We start from the raw sequence: 24,370 nt of genomic DNA, 5'->3' as shown, positions 1-24,370 counted from the left end.
GTGACTATTCCATCAGTTCATGGCTGGCTTCTTCACTCTCATGGTCGTGTCCCAATAAGCTGATTTCCTGCCACTTGTTAATTTTTCCTTCTTTACTCCATCCCACTCCCAGCCAGTGATTTTCTTTAGAAGCTTCCTAGTTTTGGTCTTTGCATTTAGGACTGGGGATTCCATCGTACTTGATGTAAACATTCTTATAGCTGTTATGTAGCTTGTAGAAGTGAGGGTAAGCCCACCTCTGTCTAGAGTCACCAGGAGAACCAGACCAGTCAAATGAAATAGTCCTGAGTTTATCATTTAACCTCAGTGAACCACGGTTTCTCAGCTGTGAGATGGCAGTAAGCGTCTGTACTAAATGAAATGATTGCTTGGATTAAAAGAAGTAATACATCTGGCTAAACATAGAGCCTCCCGTGTGCTGAGTAACCAGTCATGACTGTGAACATTCACTGGTTGTTTTGCACATGTATTTAAGAATAGTAATAGTTTCTCAGACGTTGCAAAAATTTGGGAGAGAGACATACACAGAGTGGTCTGTCTGCTTCATTCTGCAGATGCCTGCAGCCCAGGTAAAGCTGGTCTGTAGAACCAGGCTGCAGACCGTGAGCTCGGTCCAGGTCTCCCACAAAAGTGGCAGGAATCCAATTCCTTGAGCTGTCACCTGCCTCCCGGGCAAGGAGGTGGCGCCATGAATTAAACCATGTGTGTCTTAACCACTGGGCAAAACTCCCACACCATCATTGTCATTTTATTTAGACCTTTTCATTAATTTTTAGCTTTATGGTTGTTATAATTAAAATCTCCGTAATGGGACTGGCATTGTGGCACAGAGAGTTAAAGCGACAGCCTGCAGTGCCAGCATCCCGTATGAGCTCCAGTTGGAGTCCTGGCTGCTCCTCTTCTGATGCAGCTGCCGGCTGATGTGTCTGGGAAAGCGACTGAACGATGGTCCAGATATGTGGGCCCTGCCACCCACGTGGGAGATCCCGACAGACAGGCCCAGCCCGAACTGCTGTGGCCATGTGGGGAGTGAACCAGCAGACGAAAGATATTCCACCACCCACCACCCTCGCCTCCCTCCTTCTCTCTCTCACCCCGCCCCCCACACCATGACTTTCACATAAATAAAATAAATCTCTGTGGTCTATTTGGCCTGAAATGCAGCAGGAAGGGCTCCTTGGCCACACCTCCAGGCGCTGTCAAAGTGAGAGGGTGGTTCTCCTAAAGCACAGCCACACTTCACACCCATGTCGCTGGAGCGTCCATTCTTGGTGCGCCTTCTGCTTGGACCTGTGAGGATGTTTGCTGGTTTTCAAAATGGCACAGGCCCTAAGGAGAAGGGCTGATGTTAGAGGTGAAAGGGCCATCCCTCGTCTGTGTTCCCCTCCTGTGCAGGAGGAAACACTGGGAACACACTGAGGGGGGCTTTCATGTGTCAGCCTCAGGCACAGGCTTAGTCTTCATTTTCCCAGCCGACTCCTTCTCCCACGCACCCAGCTCACAAGCCCTCCTCTCCAGTCTGGCTTCTTGATGCTTTTCCACTTCTTCACCCTAACCAAGTCTTACTGTACCCCACTTACATGCTGTGTGGAGCAGAGAACTCTGTTTTGACTATGCTTGTAAGACTGGAAATACCATCTGAGTTTGATTCTATAAACCCAGTGTCTTTGTTAAGCTGATCCATGACGCCATTCCTGAAGGCCAGGAGTGAGGTCCTAGGTCCCTAAAAGTCACTCAGTTGATGGAAGTGTCGAGAGAACGGATCTCTGACAGCTGACGTGTCACTGGAGAACTCCTGAGAAGGACCCCAGGTCCTAGTTGGGGGAGATTTGGTGACTTTCGGTTCCTTTTCCCTCCTTAAGTGCAAGTGGAGAAACAGCACCCCCAGACCTGTGGAGTGAGGCAGAGTGGGGAGCACTTGTCCCCCAGACCTGTGGAGTGAGGCAGAGAGTGGGGCGCACTTATCCCCCAGACCTGTGGAGTGAGGCAGAGTGGGGCGCACTTATCCCCCAGACCTGTGGAGTGAGGCAGAGTGGGGTGCACTTCCTTGGTTGCTCTAAGAACTTGAGACCTGACAGGCTCAGGGGCTGGAAAGGAATGTTCTTTCAAGAAAAACTGTAAAAACCGCTGTTTTTTCCCTCGGTCCTCCGTGACTCAGGTGAGCAGTGCCCTTCCGCGGGCCTGCCAGGACTGTCCACCCTTCAGTCTGGAGATCTGTTTCCATGGAGTGGCTGCGGAAAGGCCCCGCCTGTGTTCTGGGCTTGATTTCTGGGTAGGGCACTGGGAGTTTTCTGTTCTAGAGCAGTGCAAAGAGTGATGAAGTTGGGGAAACTATCAGAACTAAACACTTGGAAGTTCTGGGGACTGGGCCACAGCCTTCACTGTGGTTCTCTCCAGGTTCGCTCCAAGACTGAAGAAACCACTTACTGTATATTCAGTGGTTGGCTGGCTCTTAACTTCTGAGTTACATCCTAGTTTCCCTTTTTCAAGTAACAGCCACTAGCTAATAGGAATTGCACAGTCCTATAAGCATACTTGAGCATAAGAATATTGTTACACCCTGAGCACCTACTCTTCCCAGCAAGGAATCCTGGAGTCAGCTGTGGAGATGCCCTGGTCATTTTCAGTGAGGTCAGGTACAAGCACACACCAGGAAAAAGTGGAGATGTCACAACAGGTGCGGGAGAAGCAGCTCCATTATGGACAGTATAGGGGCAGCTGTGTGAAGTAGTGGGTAAGATCCCACGTGAGACGCCTGCATCTCGTGTTGTGTGCCTGGGTTCGAGTCCTGACACTGCTTCCGTTTGCAGCCTCCTTTCTGGTGTACTCCCCAGGAGGCAGTGGCAATGGCTACTGTGGTTGGGGCCTGCCTTCTCATGTGGGAAGCCTGGATTGTGCTTCTGGCTTCTGGCTTTGGCCTGGGCCAGCCTCCGCGGTTGCAGACATTTCAGGAATCAACCAGTGGATGGGATGTCTGTCTTTGTCTTTCAAGTAAAGTAAGTAGCTAGGTAAAAAAACAAAATGAAAAAAACAAAATGTGTGTAAACAGGCCACCAAAGATCGCCTCGTTCTGTTAGTTTCTTGAAAAGGGGTGGATGTTTGATGAGTGTGTAGTGAGTGGCGGGCCAGCGAGGCATGTTTTCAAGAAAAGACTGGCGAGCAGAGTCGAGAGGTGGCTCTTCTGCTAGGAGGAGTTCCGGACTGGGAGAGCTAGCTGGGGAGAGGAGTGCATATAAGTAGAGGAGTGGAAACTGCGAGCACTCGTTCCCTGGAAGCTTCCCTTGAATGTTCTAGAATAGTGTCGCCATGCCTTTTGCCCTACTAAAGCCTATTCTTTTATCTGAGGGCTCGTTTTGAGAGTTAGAGGTGTAGGCAGCTAAGGGTCGTGCCCTGAGGCTGCTGTAGCAAAGTCCTGCCCACCAGCTTGAAACACAGGCATTTACCTTTGCATGGTTCTGGAGGTTGGGAAGCCTGAAATCAACAGCTGGTTCCTGCTGCAGGCCCTCTCTCGGTTACGGGTGCTCGGGAGCAATCCTGGGCTGGGCGTTCCTTGGGCTGCAGAATCACCGCTCTCCCACCCCATCTCAGCCTCTGCCTTCACATGACCGTCTCCCCATGTGTCTCTGTCTCTTCTGTCCTGATGACGCCACCCTGTGGAGCTACGGCCACCCTCTGCAGTGTGACCTCATCCTAACTAACACATGTCAGAGACCCTGTTCCCAGTAAGGCCACGTTCTTGAAGGACATGCATTTGAGGAGGACACTAATCACTTCAGCGCAGGCAGAATGCTGGCTGTGAGATGTTCTCTAACGATGACTGAGGGACAGAATAGAGTTTGGCTGAAGTCGACCTGAGTCCATGCCTTGATTTTGCTGCCCACTGCTTGTGTGGTGGGAACAGTTGAGCCTTGGCTCCTGGTCCCTCTTCCCTGTCAGTCCCATCCACCTGTCATTTCACAAGCAGTTAATATAGGAACTGGATTCCACAGGGTGGGGTGAAGAGGAATCCTCATGATAACAGCCGGTGAGAGCTGGCCCAGAAGCTGATGCGTTTTTCATCTGAAGCTTAAGTTTGCTTAAGTTAAACCTTTGAAAAGATTCATGTTCTGGTGCTGATTTTCTGCTCCAAAGCTGAAACGGTGCATTGGTTCTCATAGATTGGTTTTATTTCCCATTAAGTATCATAAATTTCTTCACTTTTTTTTTTTTTTTTGGTTTTTGGTTTTTTTTGTTTTGTTTTGTTTTGTTTTGTTTGCTTTTTAAAGATTTATCCATTCACTTGAAAGAGAATGAGAGCGAGCACTGGCTCACTGCATGGACAGCTGCAATGATAGGGGCTGGGCCAAGCCAAAGCCAGGAGCCAGGAATTTCATCTGGATCTCCGACGTGGGTGCAGTGGCCCAAACACTTAAGCCAGCTTCCACTGCTTTTCTCAGGCCACTAGTAGGGAGCTGGGTGGGAACTGGAACAGCCAGGACATGAACCAGCATACATATGGGATCCCAGCATTGCAGGTGGTAGCCCCACCTGCTATGCCACAATGTCAGTGCCAGATTTCTTCACTCTTAACTGAAACCTTGAGCCAACTGCCTACTTAGAGAATTAGGAAAATATTGTAAAAAAAATTACAGAAAGACCTTCCCTTCCCATGCTCCTAGTCCTGGAAGAGTGCAAAATAATGCGACAATGCCTGCACTTGAAGGGGGATGCGATCATGCCAGGCTCCTCCTTGCCTCAGCCGCCCGGTGACAGTTCCGGTGTCTGAGCAAGTGGAGGACGCAGGGCTGCCCGACCAGAGCTGCACTGCTGCTTCAGGGCTCTGGAAGCTGCCCGGGACGGGGCACTGCCGCTCCACTGCCCGGACTGATCGTTTTATGTGTGATCGGACTTCCTAACCTTCTGCTAGTTCTCAGTGAAACTGGGGAAAAGTAGCGTTCTTCCATACAGGTATGTGCAGCCTACCTTACATGGGATCCTAAGGCATTCTGTTTCCCAGGAGTTCAATCAAAGCGGCCACATACTTGCTTTGGAAGATTAGCTTAAGCACGGTTGTTAAGGCCAGGCTTTGTTTTCAGTTTAAGTTTGTGAATAAAACTAAACCTGATAAAATGCTGGCTTGGAGTTTTCATACTGCAGAAACCAGAGGCAAATAGGCTGCCTTCATTTAAGCTGATGGCATTAACGGAAAGGATGGACCTAGTCAGATGTGTTTCTTTACCCTGTAAGAAACAAAAGGGCCAGTACCGTGACATAGTGGGTTAAGCATCTGCCGGTGACACCGGAAACCCATGAGTGCCGGTTTGAGTCCCAGCTGTTCCACTTGCAGTCCAGCTCCCTGCTGATAGCCTGGGAAAGCAGTGGAAGATGGCCTAAGTGCTTGGGCCCCTGCACCCACGTGGGAGACCCGGAGGAAGTTCCTGGCTTCAGATTAGCCTAGCTCCGGCTGTCACAGCCATTTGGGGAGTGAACCAGTGGAGAGAAGGCCTATCTCTCTGTCTGTAACTCTGCCTCTCAAAAAATAAATAAGAAAGAAAGAAACAAAAATCATGTACTTCTAATATTGTTCCTCTGGGAAGAGGCTGGAAAGAGGGGACCTTGACCATTCTATTCCTGGAGGCCAGGTGGATTCAAATCAAGCCTTTGTCACGTGTTTCAAAAGCATCTCTGTGGGTGTGGGCGTGTAGCTTAGCAGTGAATGTGCTGACCAGGAAACCCATATCCAGTGTCGTCCTGGCTTTGGCTCCCACCTCCAGCTTCCTGCCAGTGCAGATCCTGTGACAGCTCAACTGATTGCGTCCTTGCTACTCGTGAGAGGCCTGGAGAAGTGCCTGGCTCCTGGCTTCAGCCCAGCCCCAGCCATCACAGGCATTTGAGGAGTGAAGCTGTGGACTGGAGCTCTCTCCAACTCTGCCTCGCAGATAAATTTTTTTTTTTTTTAATGTGTGTATTTGAAGCCAGTTCTGATCCTGCCCTCTGGGGTCTACTACGAAGCCCCTTGGCATGGCCTGGAGTAACTGGGGCTGTCTGCTACTCCTTGTCAGAGCCAACCACGTTTCCTGTCTGTTGCAGCCCTTACAGGAGCAGTCGGCCAGCGACATCCTGGGATCCAGTTCTTCCGCCGAGGACACAGCTTCGCCGGATCAGCATTTCTCTCAGGGTGGTGACGTGTCTCTGCCGCAGGTTGCAGAGTTGAACAGGTCCAGAGATGAGCAGAGCCCTGATGGCTTTACCAGCCTTGGGGTGGGAGCTGAGGGCCGCGAGAATGAGAACGAGTCTGGTGGCGGTGGCGAGGTAGAAGAGGAAGAAGAGATGGACAGCATCACTGACGTGCCTGCCAGCTGCTCAGTCCTGCGGGGCTCCATGCGTCCTCTGTCCCCTTTCCGGAGGCACAGCTGGGGTCCTGGGAAGAACACAGCCAGCGATGCAGAAATGAACCAGCGGAGGTGAGAGGGGGCTGAAGGCGCAGTGTCTGTCTGCTTGTTGTTACGTCTCTGCTTTGCTGTTACTGTTGGTAAGACTGTAGAAGACAGACCTCACGCGCTGGGGTCAGGAAGATGCATGTTCAGATTTCTTGCTGTGGCTTTCTTTGGCGGTGACCTTGGAGAAGCCACTTCATCCCTGAGCTTCGATTTTCTCATCTGTAAAATACCTGCCTGTAAACGCTTGTAATGATCACCTGAACTGCGACTCGTAAGTGCATGCTTAGTAAGTGCAGCGTTTGCCAGCTGTGTTAATGAGATCTATGCACAGAAAACATGGAAGGGACTAGTTTCCTGCCAATTTTTAATTAAATGAACAAGAAGTCTTACAGCCTTAACAAAAATCTACATTTTTAAAAAAGGCTTTCCAAGAATTAAAGCCATCTGGTTCTAAAGCAGAAGGCTTTGATAAAGGATAAATGGCCATTGTTCAATCCTTCAGAGAGCATAATCTCATCGTGTGTCCTTGGTCTGGGGACATCCGTGATCCCCAGGCTTAGTCCCTCTCTTTGGAAGCAGGCTGTAGAAAGAGAAGTTGGGTTTGCTTCTGGTCCCCAGATGCCTGGACACCGGTGAACAAGTGCGTCTGCCAGGCTGTGCGCATTCCAGAGCTGCCTCGTCCCAGGGAGAAGCACCTGAAGGAGAGGGCTCATGGCTGCTTTACAGCAGTTGGTGTTCACAGCTCAGCTGCCCCTGGGGCTCACAGGCCTGCTGAGTCCGCCGTCCATGCAGTCTCTCAGCTCCCCCTGCGTTGGGGATGTCATCCCCACGATCTCAGAAGACGACACTGGGCCGAGAGTTTGTGTTGTTCACCAGGCACTTCCAGCTCAACCCAGGACACTTCTGCATCCCTGCGCTCATCTGCCAGGTTCAGGGTGCTAACCAGAGTCCTTAGCAGTGTGTTGTGTCGGCTGATAACCTCAAACATAGAGATTCTAGATCATGTACAAAAGCACTTTGCTTACCAGTTTGATTCATGCTGTACTTTTTTTTTTTTTTTTTAAGCATTGACCACAAAGGACAATCTGTGGGTGTGGGGAATGACCCCTACAGCCAGAGTTCCCTCCCCAAAGCCAGGGTGACCTGCTGGCCAGGGTATCCTTGTCTTAGTGACAAGCACATCACGCAGTGAGGATTGGTGTTCCAGGGACATGGACCGCTGTGCGCAGACTTTGCTGTCAGAGCTGCATTTTCGTTTGTGACCCAGTAGCTCAGATGAGGAAATCGAAGCTCAGATAAGTGATTTTCCCAAGATTGCGTGGTGATCTCAAGACTGAAGTGAGCCTAGAACTCTGTCAGTCACGTTGTTTGTGCTTTCAGTGTCTGATGTCATGGGACTTGAATGATCACTTTCATGAGTTTGACTTATAATATTATGCACCTGAATTGTAAAGTCCTCCAAAAACCCTTTTAAAGTTTTGAATAATCTTTTTTGATCCTTGTGCTTTTACAATTTAGTAAACTTCATAACATGTCATCTGATTGGCTCCCTAGAGCACGAAGGGGGAGTGAAGGCGGCCCCCACGACTCCACCACGTGTCTCCCCCTTGTCTTGCCCCTGTGCTGTGTCTGTCTTCCCCTTGCGGTGTGTGTGTCCCGTGTGTTTGTGTCCCATTCTGTGCCCTGCGACACTGACCTCTTCCACCATTCATTTTCAGTTCAGTGCGAGTTCTTGGGGATGTTGTCAGGAGACCTCCCATTCATAGGAGAAGGTACAGAGTTCATTGACTCGATGGTCTAACCCTGCTGCTCCCAGTGCATACTAACAAGCACCTGACTGCTTCATTCCATTGGCTATTTTCTTTTAAATGCCACATCTAATTCGAGCAGATGAAATCTACATACTTAGTGAATGCTGGGATCTGTACCAGAGGAAAATTTTTTTAATCTGATGTTTCTTCCCTATTCTACTTGTTTTGTTACGTTTTTGATGGTATTGTTGTCGTCTGTCACTCACTGGTGTTCGGATGACTTGGATGGTCAGGTCTCACCTGACTTTCTGTAGGGGAATTAGACTTGTCTGCATTGTACTTGTCTTAATTGTCCCTGAAAAGCAGTTCTTCCCTTTGCTAGAAGAGAAATAGAAACACCTGTGTGCTCATGTGCAGATCCTGATATATATATTTTTTTTTAAAAAAATTGATTTATTTGGAATTCAGAGTTATACAGAGAAGGAGAGGCGGAGAGAGAGAGGTCTTCATCTGTTGCTTCACTTCCCAAATGGCCGCAACGGCCAGAGATTTGCTGATCTGAAGCCAGGAGTCAGGAGCTTCTTCCACACAGGTGCAGGGGCCCAAGTCCTTGGGCCAACTCCTGCTGCTTTCCCAGGCCATAACAGAGAGCTGGATCAGAAGTGGAGCAGCTAGCACTTGAACTGGCGCCCATATGGGATGCCGGCACTGCAGGCTGCGGCTTTACCCACTGCACCACAGTGCCCCCCCGCCCCCCCCGCCCCCCCCCCCCCCCGATATATTTTCAACACTTTGTTCATGAGAGACTTGTTCCTGAGCTACCTGGCAGTTCCCATTGCCTTGTTGATATAGTGGTTTCTGAAAACAAGAGGCGTAAGTCCATCTTTCAGCCTTTGAATTCCTTAATTATTACCTCCCAGGTAAAATTTTGCAACTAAAAATAAGTGATTAGTAAGCTTGGAAGTCAGTTCTAGTCAAAGGTGCTGGTTTGCTTTAGGTTTTCTAAATGCTGAGTTTGGTTTACTTTTACTATTTGTAAATCATTAATGACCTTTATTCCATTTAAGCTAGCTTCTTGTTTTTGGGAACATCTATAAAAGGGTGTGTTTTAACTGTTAGATGGACCTGTGTGTTAGGGGACATGCCTAAGAGGTATTACTAACTGTTAGCTGAACTGATTTGTTGAGAGGCAGGCAAGTAGTGATCTTTCCTGCTTGAACTTTTTCAAATAGATACTTCGGTCAATTCCGCTTGTGTGTGGTGTGTGTACTTGTGTGTGTGGAGTGTGTACATGTGTGCTTGTGTGTGTGTGCTTATGTGTGGTGTGTGTACATGTGTGCTTGTGTGTGTACTTGTGTGTGGCGTGTGTACATGTGTGCGCGTGTGTGTACTTGTGTACATGTGTGCTTGTGTGTGTGGAGTGTGTACATGTGTGCTTGTGTGTGTGTGCTTGTGTGTGGTGTGTGTACATGTGTGCTTGTGTGTGTACTTGTGTGTGGCGTGTGTACATGTGTGCTTGTGTGTGGCGTGTGTACTTGTGTGCGCTTTTAAAGATCTTCCGCATTCATTTACTAAAGTAGGTGACGGATGAGTTGCTGGCCCTGGTCCGAGGCGTGAGCGACGTAACCATCATCAGCAACTCCCAAGGATGGCTTCATCCAGATCGAAGCCTATTTTTGTAGGAAGAACGTGAAATACAATTTTAAATTTTGTAAAATTGAAACATTCCTGGTATGGAAAAGTGAGGGAGATAAATGTTTGTTTTTCAATCTAGGACTTCCTAAATTTCAAAACAAAGCCGGTGAACCATTAAATCTTTTTTTTTTTTTTTTTTTTTTTTTTGACAGGCAGAGTGGACAGTGAGAGAGAGAGAGACAGAGAGAGAGAAAAGAGAGAGAAAGGTCTTCCTTTTTACCGTTGGTTCATCCTCCAATGGCCACTGTGGCTGGTGCACCACGCTGATCCGAAGCCAGGAGCCAGGTACTTCTCCTGGTCTCCCATGTGGGTGCAGGGCCCAAGGACTTGGGCCATCCTCCACTGCACTCCCGGGCCACAGCAGAGAGCTGGACTGGAAGAGGGGCAACCGGGACAGAATTTGGTGCCCCGACCGGGACTAGAACCCGGTGCCCATATGGGATGCCAGCGCCGCAGGCGGAGGACTAGCCTTGTGAGCCGCGGCGCCGGCCACCATTAAATCTTTACCGTTAGGGGAGCTGAGAAAAGGAGGATGCTCTCAGAGTGCTCTTAGTGCCCCAGGACGTTTTCCGACACGTGGAGGGCAGACGCTGTGTGCCCTCTGAGAGGGGCTGTGGTCATCCTCACTGTCCACGCCCTCTGAGAGGGGCTGTGGTCATCCTCACTGTCCACGCCCTCTGAGAGGGGCTGTGTCATCCTCATTCTCCATGCCCTGCAGTTCGTGTTGAACTCTGCACAGAGAGCTGATTGTTGGGAGAGGTAGTTGGCCGTGTCTGTTCAGTTACAGATCGACTGCACTCAATTTTTAATAAGAAGTTGGGTGTTTAGGTATGATGGACTTACTTTTCAGCATCTTGGGATTGTAAGGATCGAGTGCTGGGTTGAAAGGCTGGGCTGTGGGGTGTTTGTGTTTGTGTTCGTGAAGGCTGTCGCTGCTCCAGGAGAGCCCTGGCATCAGCCCGCTCCTGCTCACCGTGATGTGCCTCGACTGTCCCTGCTGCTTTCCCACTTACGAGCTTTGTGTTAGTCTTTCAATTGGATTTAATGCTGTTTAAATGATTTGTGAGTGACGGCTTAGAAATCTTGTGAAAGACCCTGAGGGGGGCTCTGTACGGCACGCACCGCTCTCCTGCCCCTCCGCTGGTGGTTGGTGCCAGCCCCTCCCCTATCCGCAGGGTTCAGGAGGAGCAGCCTGGTCTTCCTGTTGCCCCTGAGCTCTGTTCTCAAACCGCCTTCTGAAAACAAAGGGGACCACTCAGTGCTTGAAGGTGCAACTAGGAACAGTGGATTTTTTTTTTTAATTAACAGCTTTTGGCTAGTCAGAAACCCTGACCCCGCTGCCCTTCCAGTCACAGAGCTCTTGCTATTTCGGATGAGTTATCCAGCCCCAAATTTTCTCTCTGCACCACTTGAGAACTGATACCAGTTACCGGTCAAGTCCGTGATCAGATGGCCTTGGATTGTTTTGCGGGAATCATGGCTAGAAGCTGAAAGTTTAAAATACACATTTCCAGCTCAGAACATGGAATTCCTGAGAGAGAAAGATCCCTGCATCATTACTCAAATACTGTTTTCCTTATCTCCTTGTGACTTGGGTTTAGAAGTGGGTGTGAGTATGAGCCCATTAGCCTTGTGTGCAGGATTAATGAACTGTCTGTGCAGTTGGATTCCTAATGGAAACCTGAGGAAAGCAACTGGGTCCACGAGCCCCTGAGCCTGGCTTGTTACTGTTGCCTGAAGCACAGAATTAGAGATTCTGTGTTCAGGGCGGTGTGGCCGAGGTGGGCGTGCAGAGAGGCTGGCCTCAGTGGAGGTGATGCACTCTGAGGTCTCTGGAGAGAGCCACAGGGCAGGTGTCCTCTTGCCGGGTGGTAACCAGGGGAAGTCAGGTGGGATTGGTGCTCCTGCAAGGAGCTCACTTAGTCTTCCCCAAATCATTACTTAGACAGTGATGAAACAGTTTTAAGTTTCCATGGTTCACACTGTGCCTTTTTCTAAATTCTCAGTGTTATATTCTTAAGTGTTTTGATAGTTCTTTCTCTAACTGTGCCCTTTCTTTTAAAACCTAATAATGCCATCCTTGTTTCCCTTTCTCTCTGTTTCCGTTTTTGCCTCTGTGTCATTCCCAGTATGAGCTGGTGCCCCTCTGGTGTGCAGTACTCGGCCGCCCTGAGTGCTGACTGTAATTACAGAAGGTATGGTATCCTCACCTGTCCCGCCACCTGGCGGGGGACTGTCAAGTGTGGCACCTGGGTGTTTGGCTTGGAGCTGGCTTCTGTGTGGCTGTGGTGCATATGGGCGGCCTGCTGTTGCCTCTGCTGGGGTCACTGCTGATAGGGGAGGGGTGGCACCTAGGAGTGGCAGTGCCCTGAGCGTCTGGTTTGTCTCCAGTGGCTGTCAGACCTGGTGTCTTCTGCTGGCTCGTCTTTGTGGAATGGCACGCCATGTCTTTGGGGTCTGTCCCAGTTCCCAGGACCTAGGAATTCCCATATCCTGAGCAGAACGATTGGAAAAGAAAGGCAGCTAATGAGGTGCATTGGTGTCTGCTTCGCCTCCAAAGCTGTCAGTCTCCTGACTCAGCATTCAGAGGCTCCCCGTGCTGAGCAGCTGGACCTCACGGCTCAAACACCCTCAGGCTTGAGTTTCATGGTAAACTCTGATCTGGCTTCCTCGGGCTTTTCAAATAATTCACAGTAGAACGCTGAATTTGTTCTTTACTGAGTCTCTGCGCTTCCCTGTGGTATTGAAAATAAGCTTGGAAAGACATTTTCCTATGGTTGTGGTTCTGTTCTCGTGTTTGTTCTGTTTACCCACAGTAGAAGATAGAAGCCAGTGGTTTCAGTCCAGGAGTAATTTGTGGGGATAATAGAGGCCTGCACAGGTCTTCGGGACTGGCACGGGGGAGCCCACGATGCCATTTTCCCGAAGCTCAGGTAAACAAGAGTTGCAGGGTACCCTCAAATACAATGCCAGTAAGGGAAGATATGGTCCCCTCAACTGTATTTTGAAATCTTGCTTATTTTAAAGAAATTCCCATTGCAGTTCTAACAGATGTGAATTATTTTAATAAGCAACCCAAGGAGCATACCTCACTGATAACCTCGCTTGGCCTCATGCTTACTGAAAATGCTTTTGCACATTGCAGACCACAAAAATCTTTATCTAAAGGGTTTCATTTAAATTCTGAACACTGTTTGCTTTTCTTCCCTTTATCAGTATCAAGACAAAAAAATGTGAACACTTGGACTTAGTAGCTTTTTGCCACTTACTCTCTACATAGCAGTGTCTGGCCAGGTGTGCCCAGAAGAAAATGCGCATGGGTTACATTTGGGTTTTCTGGGGCTGGACACGCACCTGTGCAGTTACCAGAGGTCACCTAGAACGTAGTTGAATGTAGAGTTGTGGCGTCCACTTAACAGACAAAAGGCGCGTCACCCGGTGTGCTTTCTCAGTTACTCGTGCTCTTGTTTTCTCTGTGGCATCTAATTATTTGGCATCGAAGTGTTAGGTCCTGGTGCAGTTAATTATATCAGGCCAAGGAAAAGCACGCACGTGAGAGGTCAGAACAGTGAGTATGGTATGGTCATGTGGTAGAGAGAAAAACATCTCAAGAAACGGCCTTCACTGGTTCATCGTTGGAATAGGTGCCCAGGTGAGAAGGCGTTCCGTGCAGCATGCTTTCTCTGGGAAGGTGACACCCCGTGTGCCCTGCTGTGGCCTGGCCACAGTGCTCTGCTGGGGACACGCAGCCGGCGAGGCTTTGTGCCCTTCCAGTCTAGACTCGCAAGCAGAATGAACTGATTCCGTGCTCTGCTCAGTTTCAGTCTGGAAGGCCTGGCAGGAGGAGCTGCTCTGGGAGACAAGCCGTCCTTATCTCTAGAAGGAAGTCCTGCAGACAGCAAAGAGCTCAGACACCCTTTCAGCCGCGAGGAGCGGGGAGGCTCTCTGCTGTCACTCTCGGAAGAGGACCTGGAGTCTGAGCAGAGAGAACACGGGATGCTTGATCGTCAGGTAAGACTGCTGATCAGGAAACCATTCATTTCCAAAGTGTGACCTTCCAAGGAACGTGGAAAGCGAGACTTGTGTCCCCCATTATAAACAACAACCTGCTGCTTCATATTCCTTACAAATTACCGTTCACCCACATAGATTTAAATGTTCATTGAAGCTAACTTTTAAGAATTCAGAAAATAGAGCATTGAGTTTTTTCTGAGGCCTTATTTTATCACTTGTCAATGATAAAATGAGCCTTGAAATGTGTTCCCAGCCTGTTAAATTTCCCAGTTCTCAAAAACATATCCCAAGGTCTCTGCTTCCTTAGAAACCAATGTCTTGCCACACCTCGTCTGGAAAGTGACTGAAGAGACTGTTTCCTCTCCCTTCCAAAGTTCTGTTTTGTTTTTTGTTTAAAGATTTAGAAATATGGAGCACTTCACAAGTTTGCGTGTCATCCTTGCGCAGGGGCCTTGCTAATCTTCTCTGTACCGTTCCAGTTTTAGTGTATGTGCTGCCGCAGCGAGCACCTCACATTCTTGAGAGAACATTTGCGCTCCCTGCCGTCCTCTCACCTCCTGCCACTCCTGGAAACTCCTCTTCTGAAGGTTATGGCCTTGTCAGCCAATCAAGTGACTTGTTCTTGGTTCTCATCTGCTTGGGCTCTTTGTGAGCTGAGAATTTGAATCGGCTGCCTTTATCACATCCCACTTTATACCTTGTCCTGCTTTCTGCTTTTGGGCAAGGAGACTCTGGATTAATTCCTGAGAGGATTTGGAGCTACATCTGAATTTTCCCACAGAAACCTTCCTAGTGATATAGAAAGTGGAGCTCCTGTCTTTGACGTGAAGATGGCGGTTCTCTGTGGAATTCCAACTCCTGAGTGTATACCAGTCCCTGGCAATTGCCAGAGAAAAAGTGACCACTTAGGGCCACCTTAGCTTTGTGTGTCATGTTCCATATCCCTCCCTTTTCTGGTTGGCCTGATAATTTTGAAAAGGTTGGAAGCGGCAGAATGTGGTTATTGAAGCAGCTGATTTAGATGTAGTTAGCCAAATGACGGAAGGAAAAATAGGAATGAGTCTGGTGACTGATGAACACAGCTTTTTTTGAGGGTAAATACACCAGAAAATTTAAAACAAATCACATTTCCTGTGTGGGGAATCTTTCGGGAATCATTTGCAAGACCAGATAAACCAGCAGGATTGTGTGTTTGTGAATGGAGTTGTGGTCTTAGAGGGAACAGATCCTTTCAGATTCAGCTTAAGCCCACCTGTGTGAGAACGTCACGCCCCTCTAGGCCACAGGCATGGCTGTGAGCTGAGCAGTGTCCGACTCAGGATTCCCGGTCGTGTGCCCCGCTGCTTCCCGTGTTTTGGAAGCGGACACATCTGATGAGGATATAGAACACTCAGCACTGTTTATGTGATGCCTTTTTGAGACGGATACTTCAGAATTTGACAGTGAGTGACACAAATCACCACTGGTGGCCTTCTGAAGTACACTGTTGAGCCTTTCTGAATGAAGTCCAAGGTCAGTGCCTGCTCTGCTTAGCCTTCTGATCCCCTGCAGGCTTCCCCCCGTGCTCGGCGTTAGAGCAGCTCCTCGGCACGGTTGTGTTGCTCTGGTCTGGACGAGCTGCCTGCAGCTGCTTCCTGTGAAACGCCTCTGTCTGTCTCTGAGGTCATTTTGCAGACCGCACAGCTGTATCTGCCACAGAGCAACTGTTTGCTCAGGCTCCATGGTTACGCACAGGACAGCTCTAAATAATCAGAAGTCCTTGGCTCGGCTGAATCAGTTCTTGCAAGAAAGGGGTTTTCTTTGCCTCCCTTTCAACATGTGTGAGTCATAAGGAGGCAGATTTCATCCTAGTATGATAATTAAAATTGGTTTATGACTAGAATGACTCTCAACGCAGAAGGATGGTGCCCTCCCTCTCCAGAAATGGGCTGCAGGCGCCATGGGCCTCCTGAGGGTGCTGTGGCAGAGCTTCCCCAGGTGCTGAGATCACATGGCCTTGCAGTTGCTGTGAGCTGGCCCAGGGAGTGAGAGCTTCAGTCACCCTCACGTCCGGGTGGAATCTGCTGTTGAATCTTGGAAAAGGAGGTGAAAGAGATTCAGCTTCTTTGCTGATGCACTGCTGTTGCACTGGGGTCTTACAGCACCTTTGACAGGCATCTCGGGTTCCAGCTGTTTAGACCCCGAAGAACGCTCCTGACGCCCTTGCGTGTCGTTGTGGGTCAGGGACATTGAAATGCTCAGGGGACGAGTACTGTCTGTACGCTGGTATTTGCAGTGCAGTCATTTGTATGTGAGTGTGCATTCAGCGCTGTTTACTAAACGCCCACTGCACTGGCAACGCCTTCAGGTCTCTGTGAAGGCAAAAGCTCTCATCCTCGTGCGTGTGGAGGCCCGGCTGCAACCTAAGGAGCCTCTGAAGAGCCAGGGCCGCCTGTGAGGGTGCAGGCGTGTGCTCACGCAGGAGTGCGGCCGCACGCTCGAGCCCCTTCCTCACTTGTTCTCCACAGATGCGCCACAGATCCAAGCAGCAGGGGTTCAACTACTGTACGGCAGCCATTGCTTCTCCGCTGACGAAATCCGTCTCGCTGATGACGATCAGCCATTCGGGACTGGACAGTGAGTATCCTGCTTTGGAGAAAGTTCGGTGTCTGACGTTGTCACCACTTCTCCTGCCGTGTTTCCCACTTTATACCCCATCACGTCCACCTCACCAGGTGCCTGCATCTCCCTCTGCAGGAGCTCAGGGCTGCAGCAGGAGAGGGGAGCAGGCCCTGTGCTGGGAGCCTGCCTTTTCCTGCCTGCAGCTGAGGCCTTCCCTTAGCTGGTGCCTGGTGCATACTGGTTACATTTTTTATTTTAAAATAATTTTAGACTTGAAAAATAGCTGCAAATAGTCCTCATGGGGGTGAAAACTAGTTGTAGATGGCAGTACAATGAATTCTTACATAGTCTTCACCTGGCATCCCCGGAACATCTGTCTGCATGCCTTTTTCCCTGTGTATCATCACTCTCCTTAAAGCTGTTTCTGAGATACCCAAAGAATAAATCCAGACACCGTGCTGCTGCTTGTCTCCATAATTTAGTGTATATTTCCTAAAAACAGAAATACTTTTTTTATTACAGTGTAAGTCTCCAAATCAGGAAAATGAATATTGATAAAAGTTTACTGTTTAACAACATACAGGCCATTTTCAGGTTTGCAAATCTCTCACCCATTTTGCATCCAAGATCCAGTCCAAGAGGACGCATTGAGTTAGGTGGTCATGTCTCCTTGATCTGGAATATCCCTCATGGAAATGCCAAGCTGTGAAGGGCCGATTAGTTCGGCAAGTGCCGAGCGACTATGGTAGCAGCTGAGGGTGCGTGTGCAGACTCAGGCCAACTGGCAGGGACGGTCGTGTGGAGATAGGGCGTCCTGCACTCTGGGCACTGTGAACTAAAGATTCTCAGAACCAGGCCTGACTCAGACACTGCGGCTGGCCACAGATGTTCTTTGAGAAACATGTTGTTTTTCCTTTACGAGTGACTGCCAGCGCTGCCTGGGAGGGCGTTAACCGTGCCTGTGCAGTGGGCTGCTGCACCGTCTTCCGCGCTCCCCCTGTAGTCTCCACACGGGCGGAATGGACGAGTGACAGCTGTGTCTGCCGTTTCACATTTTCAGCACAAATCTGTGCCTAGTGATGACTTCTCCCCAAAGATGCATAGAGGACCTCATAGCCCAGGGGCAGAAACGCATTTTCTGTTCTCATTTGTTAGTGTTTTGTTGTGATTTGGCCTTGGGCTAGCAGTTTTGCTGGTATAGAATGGAAATTATAAATTGTTTCTAGTGGATTTGATGAACCAAAAATAGGAAAGCACCCATACTGCACCAATGTCACGCGCCCTCTGTCTGCAGCCAGCAGACTTGTGGCCGAGGGTGTCCTGCCCTGGCCTCGGAGTCTGCCATCGCCAGCAGGGTACACCCCATGTGCCTCTTTCCTGTGAGTGAAACACTTCTTTAGCTTCCCTCCTAAAAGCAAGATGGCTTCGACTGCTTGTGGTTGCTACACTAATACTATAAATAATGTGGCTGACTCCAGAAAACACAGTCTTAGAGGTTCTGGCACGTGGAGCTCTTCTTCCTGCTGCTGGGAAATGTGCTTGTGGGCTCACTGAGGACCTGCCGCCATTGGAAGGCTGCTGTCAGGAGAGCCTGGCCTTCGGGCAGCAGGGCAGCACGTCCTGCCTGTGTTGAGTCCGTGCATGCTGGGATTGGCAGAACCCAGCTGTAACGTCGCTGTTTCCCCAGAGCTCCTCCCCCACACAAGCCCTGTGCCCCCTGCCCGGAGCCCCCTGCAGTTCATTGGTTTCCAAGCTGTGTTTCTTGTTCTCTAGAAACATGGTGAGTCCTGCTGGAAATGGTAAAATTCTGTGTGGTGTGCCTGCCCTGGACTGAAGGGCTCCCTGGCTGAAAGTGTCCTCCGATTCCCCGCTGGGGTTATGTTGTAGGCAGACATGGTGGCCACGTGACTGCAGCTCTTCAGCTGTGAAATGGGGTGATGGTGTAATACGCTGAAATGTGACTTCATTCAAGTTCTTTGTCTGTTTCCTGTCGTGTAATTAGTGTGTTTGGTTGTCCTGGTGGAGTGCTGCGTCCACAACTACCAGAAGCTGCCCGGCTTTGTTGTTCTGACCGGAGTGGAAGCAGGGCCACAGGAGCCGCAGCATAGTCCCTTGTTGTCTTGGAGGTGGCTGCGACTTCCGGTCATTCTGGTCAAGGAACCGAATGCTTCCAAAGTGTACCCTTACCCCTCTGCTCTCCAGCTTTCCCTGTGATCTCGTCTAAAGAGAGGATTAGCAGCTTTGACCCCTCTTTCACAGCTGACAGTGAACTCTGCAGGCGTCTCTGAAGCTTGCATCCACTGAGCCGTCATTCGCTGGATTTTCACGGCAGTGAGATGGCGTGGTATCTGAGCTGGGTGTTTAAAGTCCATCGCTGACAGCGAAGTGCTGAGTACAGGAGGCGGCTGGAAGATTTCTGTAACATCTTCTGGATTGGAAAGTTGACAGGCAGCAGCTGATTTGGGAACCACAAAGGGTGGGAAATCTGCGACAGCCCTGTGCATCTTGCCCGCCTGCTTCTTCCGGAATCTGCATAGTGGAGGACACTGGCTCTGTCAGGAGGCACAGTGTCTGGGAGGCCTGTCCTGATGGCAGCAGCTCCAGAAACTGTGTGCACCGCGCTTCTCCTTGGACCTCAGAGAAGACTGTGTGGGATCTTTGTCACCAGCTGATAGGATTTCAGAATAAGCTTGGTGTTCGCCTATGCAGAGTAGCATCCGATCGAAGACTGGCTCCTCGAGGCGTGCATTCTGAAACTCTTCATTGTGCACACCGAATATTACACCCAAAGACGAATATCAGACCCAAAGACGTTAGTGGTGGAAATATTTAAAGGGGGAATTGGCCCCACCAGATGTTTTAATCTCGTATGCTTCTGAATGCCATTTCCCTTTACCTCTTGGCTTTGCGTGATTGGTTGGCATAGCGAGGCTGTTCATCAGTGACACCTGCCCTGGGCCAGTCTCGCCTCACTTGTGGGTGAGTCTGCCTGTCTCTCCTGTGTCTTGATGATGAAGTGGCTATGCCTGTGTGAATGTCTAATCCAGGTCTTGTCTCCCACAGGGATAGAAATACTAAGCAGAGACCATTATTGTGTGCTACTAGAAGTAGTTTTTTTTGGCAGTGGGGAATAAACTGGCCTCCCTTCACAGAGAGGTACACAATACGAGTGGGCCACAGGGCGAAAAGAGGACTGCAGATGGCCCCCGTGATTGGGAAGGACCGTCCAAGGGCAGGAGGGTGCGAGAGTGGGAGAGCTCTGGCCGAGTGCAAGGAAGCTGGTGCAGCACTCGCACGTGAGGTCCGTGGTGGAAAGGCGGCACCCGGCACCTCCTGCCTTCCGCTTCCTTTTTTTTGGGGGGTGGGAGGGGGCAAAGAGATTAAAAGTATTTATTAGGATCAGGAACCTCCAGCCAGAGTGGCATGGAGCGGGGCATCCAAGAGAGGAAAACCCAAAGGGGACTGGTGGCAGTCAGCTTTAAGTATAATTTCCAAGGGAAAAAAATGTAAGGATTAGATTGGCATTCTGTTACCAGACAGGGACAAAATCCATCAAAAGACCTCATTTACGCTTCTCCCTCCTGTCTGGCCTGCTAAGGGTGGGAAGATAAGTTGTTCTCACCATAAGCTGTGAGCTCTGGAGGAGCTCCCTTGCTATTCTAACGGTAAATTCAGATTCCGAAGGAAGGAGGGCAGCCTGTCAGTTCTTGCTAAAGATAAAGTTTTGGGGAAAGAAGCAAGTATTTTACACCCTAAATTCCACTGGGACCCCTGACCCATCTGACCGCTCACATTCTCTCCAGGACGGACACCCTGACATCTGTCAGTAGGAACTGGGTGCTGATCGCTCCTGCTGCTTCACGCGGAAGAGCGGCATCTCTGGGAAGGGGAGTCGAGACGGGGCCGCAGCAGGGGTGGCTTCTCCAGGGGGCTGCGGTGCCAGCCTGCAGAAACTGCTTCCATCTGAGGCCTCTTGGCACGGCCACCTAGAATTTTTTAAGTCCAGAGAAAATGAATCTAACAAGCAGTTTAAACTCACAGTGAAGTAGGTAAGCATGCAGGTTAAAATTGATTAGGTTTGTGAGCTGGAAGACCATGCCCTCACCACGCCCCTGTGTGACATCATGCCCCTACCTGGCCACACCTGAGTGCCCACCAGCCAGTCAGGTTAATTAGCCACTCCTCTTTGGAAGTGGATTAAGAAGCCTGGGACAGGGTGGGTCTGGCCCTTTCCTCCAAGGCACATGGCCTATGCTTCTGGGCCTAGACGCTCTTCCACATGGCTGGTTCCTGGTACTTGGTATGAACCCAGATTTCCCCCTCTCTCTTAGATAAAGCCCCCAGTCTTCTATGCATCTTTCACACTAAATAAAAGCTTAAATGTACCATGCTGCCTCCTTCATTTATGCCAGTGTTTAGAATTCTTCTCTAAATATTAGGCAAGAACCCACTTGGGCTTATTAATATTTGGTATTTATTAATAAGCATATGGTGATATCGTATGGCACCCCAAATTTCGATAACATATGTGGCACCCCAGACTCGACCTCTGGGAAACTTTTTTTTTTTTTGGACAGGTAGAGTTATAGACAGTGAGAGAGAGAGAGACAGAGAGAGAGGTCTTTCTTCCATTGGTTCACTCCCCAAAAGACAGCCACGGCTGGCGCTGCAACGATCCGAAGCCAGTTGCTTCTTCCTGGTCTCCCATGGGGTGCAGGGCCCAAGCACTTGGGCCATCCTCCACTGCCCTCCCGGGCCACAGCAGAGAGCTGGACTGGAAGAGGAGCAACCAGGACTAGAACTCGGTGCCCATATGGGATGCCGACGTTGCAGGCGGAGGATTAGCCAAGTGAGCCATGGCGCCGGCCCCCCTGTGGGGAACTTTAAGGGGCCACATTTTGGTCCATATTTTAGGAGGTCAATTCTAATATCAACAAGATCTAAAACCAAGGACAGAGTCATTATGAGAGGCCCTAGGAAAAGTGTCTACACCATGAGCAAGTGTTTTCATTGAGAGGCAAATACAAACTGACAGAAAGGGCTTGAAAATAATCATGTGGGCTTAAGGCCTTGTCAGTTTTGAGGCTGAGACCTATCTATATCTCTTTACATGTGGTACAGTATAAGGCAGGCAACCTGTTGACTTCCATTACCTAGCTGGCCTGGGAGGAGAGCTGGCTTGACGAGCAGGTAGGTACATTTCTAAAAGGAAAACATTTATTAGTTAATACACAGTGCTGCCTGCAGTGCTGCTGACCCTACTTGGCCGTCCCCTCGACAGCAGTGGTTACTTTGGAAGCTGGGGCGAGTGAAGGGCTTGGCTTTTCCGCTTCGAGTGGACAAGGCCTGTGGCCCGGACTTGGAGCCCTTCAACTCCAGGGCAGGTCCGTTTCCAGTGACCCAGCTCTTGGCTGGCAGAGCTGCCCGAGCTCGTCATAAGCTGACTTCTGCTGAAGCCCTGGCCTTCCACATCGAAAACCAATGCAGTGGACTGGCCTGTGGGTCTCCTTGAGGGCAGACCACTGTGTAAACAGCCATTAATTGGCCAGGCGCCTATCTTTACATTGCTTCTACAGCTCAGCTTCCTCTTTCTCCTGGTTTTTGTTAACGCAAATCAGAGGAAACCTCTGAGAGAATGCAAGTCAAGGGGTGCTCCCACTCTAATCTTTGGGCTAAACTAGAAATCTGTAGTCACAGACATGTTCTGGTGGTGGTTTTCTTTGAGGTAGACAATGCCCATGAGGAAAGCTATGTCACAAATGATGACCACCTTATTTATTAAATTTTAAGTCATTAGTAAAACTCTCTCCCATTGTTTGGTTAAAAAAAAAAAAAGGAGGTTTTGCCTGTTTACTGTGCCCATGGCAAAGTAAATCCAGCCATGCAATCACAATTTATGCGCTCATTTTGGCAATGCTGCTATTACAGAAAAATGTCATCCATCTCTTTTATAAGGTCTAAAGATCAAATTGTACATTCTAGAGAGTTCTTCAGAATAGAATTAGCTTCCTGTCTTTAAGAGACTAGAGAGGGGCCGCTGTGGCTCATTTGGTTAATCCTCCGCCTGCGGTGCTGGCACCTCCTATGGGCGCAGGGTTCTAGTCCCGGTTGCTCCTGTTCCAGTCCAGCTCTCTACTAAGGCCTGGGATAGCAGTGGAGGATGGCCCAGGTGCTTGGGCCCCTGGACCCGCATGGGAGACCAGGAAGAAGCACCTGGCTCCTAGCTTCGGATCGTTGCAGCGCCGGCCCTGGCTGCCATTTGGGGAGTGAACCAATGGGAGGAAGACCCTTCTTTCTGTCTCTCTCTCTCACTGTCTATAACTCTACCTGTCAAATAAATAAATTAAAAAAAGAGAATAGAAAAATGAGGGAACAAGTTAGGCTTCCCAGATTGCTTACTGAAAATAACAATAGCAAATGAAAACTAGAAAACAATTTTAATTGTTAAGTAACAACTTACAAAAACATTTACCTAAAGGTCCAATACCTTCTATAAATTTTAAGACAATGGTGTACATATTTGGAAACATTGCTTAAATATCTAACAGAAGTGTAACTTGTTTGACCAGCAAACCCAAGTGAAAAGTCAACAAATTGATAACATCTGATACAGAAATTTAGGTCACATGAACCAAAAATATCTTTGATTAACTTAGCAGTTTGAACTTATGAGCGGTATTTTATCTATGAGCCAATTAAAACAACTCATTTCCCATGTAGACATACAATATGTACACACATGTATCATAACACACACGATAGAACAATAGAGCAACATCAGTAACAGTTTCCTAAAATTTTTAGCTGGTTTCTTATTACTGTCAACCAATTAGAATTACTTTCTGCCCTTAGTAATTTGAATTAACCATACTTATACAAAACTGTGGATGGCAAAGGCTTTAAAATAGTCATTTTTAAAATTATAAACTCATTCATCAGAATAGGCACTTGCTTATTCCACGCAGTATTTTTGAAAGCTCCTGTAGGATTTTATCAAACATTTAACCTTTTTAGGCCTCTGGGCCTTTTTCATTAAGCTAATCATCATGTCTTGATAACACCACAAGATCATTAGAATTTTGGACATTTGTATCAGTAGCATTTTACATTATCATTTAAATAGGATCCCTTACATCATGAAGTAATATAGACCAAATTTGATCATTGATATAAAATGATTACTCAAATTCTTGAAAATAAGCACATATTTAAATAACCCATAGCGCTTAATAAAAACCTCAACTGTTGTTTTTAAACAATTCGGATTTAACAGAGACATTAAGAGAATACAGTAAATAACTTCAACAGAACACAAAATCTGTCTTTGGTCATCTCGAGAATTGTAAATAAAACTTAAGTTAGTTAGCACTTGGAATTATCCCATAACTTGGGACAATTTTAACAGTCAGAAACTAGGGAAGAGAAATAGCTTACTGGGGCTAGTTAAAAGACTGACAGAGTCACCAATTAAAACTATTAAAAGGAGATGCTGTAGTTAAAAAAAAAAAAAACACCAGATTTTTATCAGTTTCAGAATATCTGCTAACATGTATAAATTGCAGAACCCTCGTTGCTTTATCAGAGGACCGGTTTCAATTCTGTGACTTCCACGCCCTCTTACCCTCTTCAGCTTACTTGGAATGTCCTATCATTTCCATTGCAGTCTAGAGTAAACTAGGTATCATGTCCTTTCTTTTCTGAACTTCCTTACCAAGAACACTCTTTCCTTCTTAACCTTCCTTGATTTACATTTTGAAATAACCTGTTAAAATCTCCAGATTAAGACAGTATTTTTAAATAAGGAAACACATCCAGTTTCAGCCTTAGTTAGCTGTTCACCTCAGGTGGTGTTGAACTATTTTCATATGGATAGTTTATGAAAACATATTT

The 24,370-nt window shown here is 48.6% G+C and overlaps 1 protein-coding gene and 1 non-coding gene across 27 annotated transcripts in view; one reads left to right on the top strand and one right to left on the bottom strand.

Annotated features, from left to right (window-relative positions):
• Positions 1–24,370, top strand: part of AKAP13 (A-kinase anchoring protein 13) — a 308,889-nt gene that overhangs the window by 215,421 nt on the left and 69,098 nt on the right. For 15 of the 26 annotated variants that reach the window (XR_007915293.2, XM_070053466.1, XM_070053462.1 and 12 more), the window contains 5 exons: positions 6,070–6,443; positions 8,138–8,191; positions 11,995–12,060; positions 13,684–13,876; positions 16,387–16,495. Coding sequence is in view for 25 of the 26 variants with exons in the window: in XM_070053466.1 (XP_069909567.1) it covers positions 6,070–6,443; positions 8,138–8,191; positions 11,995–12,060; positions 13,684–13,876; positions 16,387–16,495 (796 nt within the window). In the remaining variant the exon portion in view is untranslated. The remainder of the gene's footprint in view (positions 1–6,069; positions 6,444–8,137; positions 8,192–11,994; positions 12,061–13,683; positions 13,877–16,386; positions 16,496–24,370) is intronic. The other 11 variants (XM_051835157.2, XM_051835161.2, XM_070053465.1 and 8 more) reach the window with 3 other exon arrangements.
• On the bottom strand, positions 14,282–14,388 carry LOC127487976 (U6 spliceosomal RNA). The gene has a single exon (XR_007915354.1). It is a non-coding gene; the product is annotated as a U6 spliceosomal RNA (small nuclear RNA).

Source organism: Oryctolagus cuniculus, chromosome 12, assembly GCF_964237555.1.
Source record: "Oryctolagus cuniculus chromosome 12, mOryCun1.1, whole genome shotgun sequence".
NCBI lineage: Eukaryota > Metazoa > Chordata > Mammalia > Lagomorpha > Leporidae > Oryctolagus > Oryctolagus cuniculus.
The sequence above is the reverse complement of the archived record's forward strand: the minus strand, read 5'-3'. Positions and strand labels throughout refer to the sequence as shown.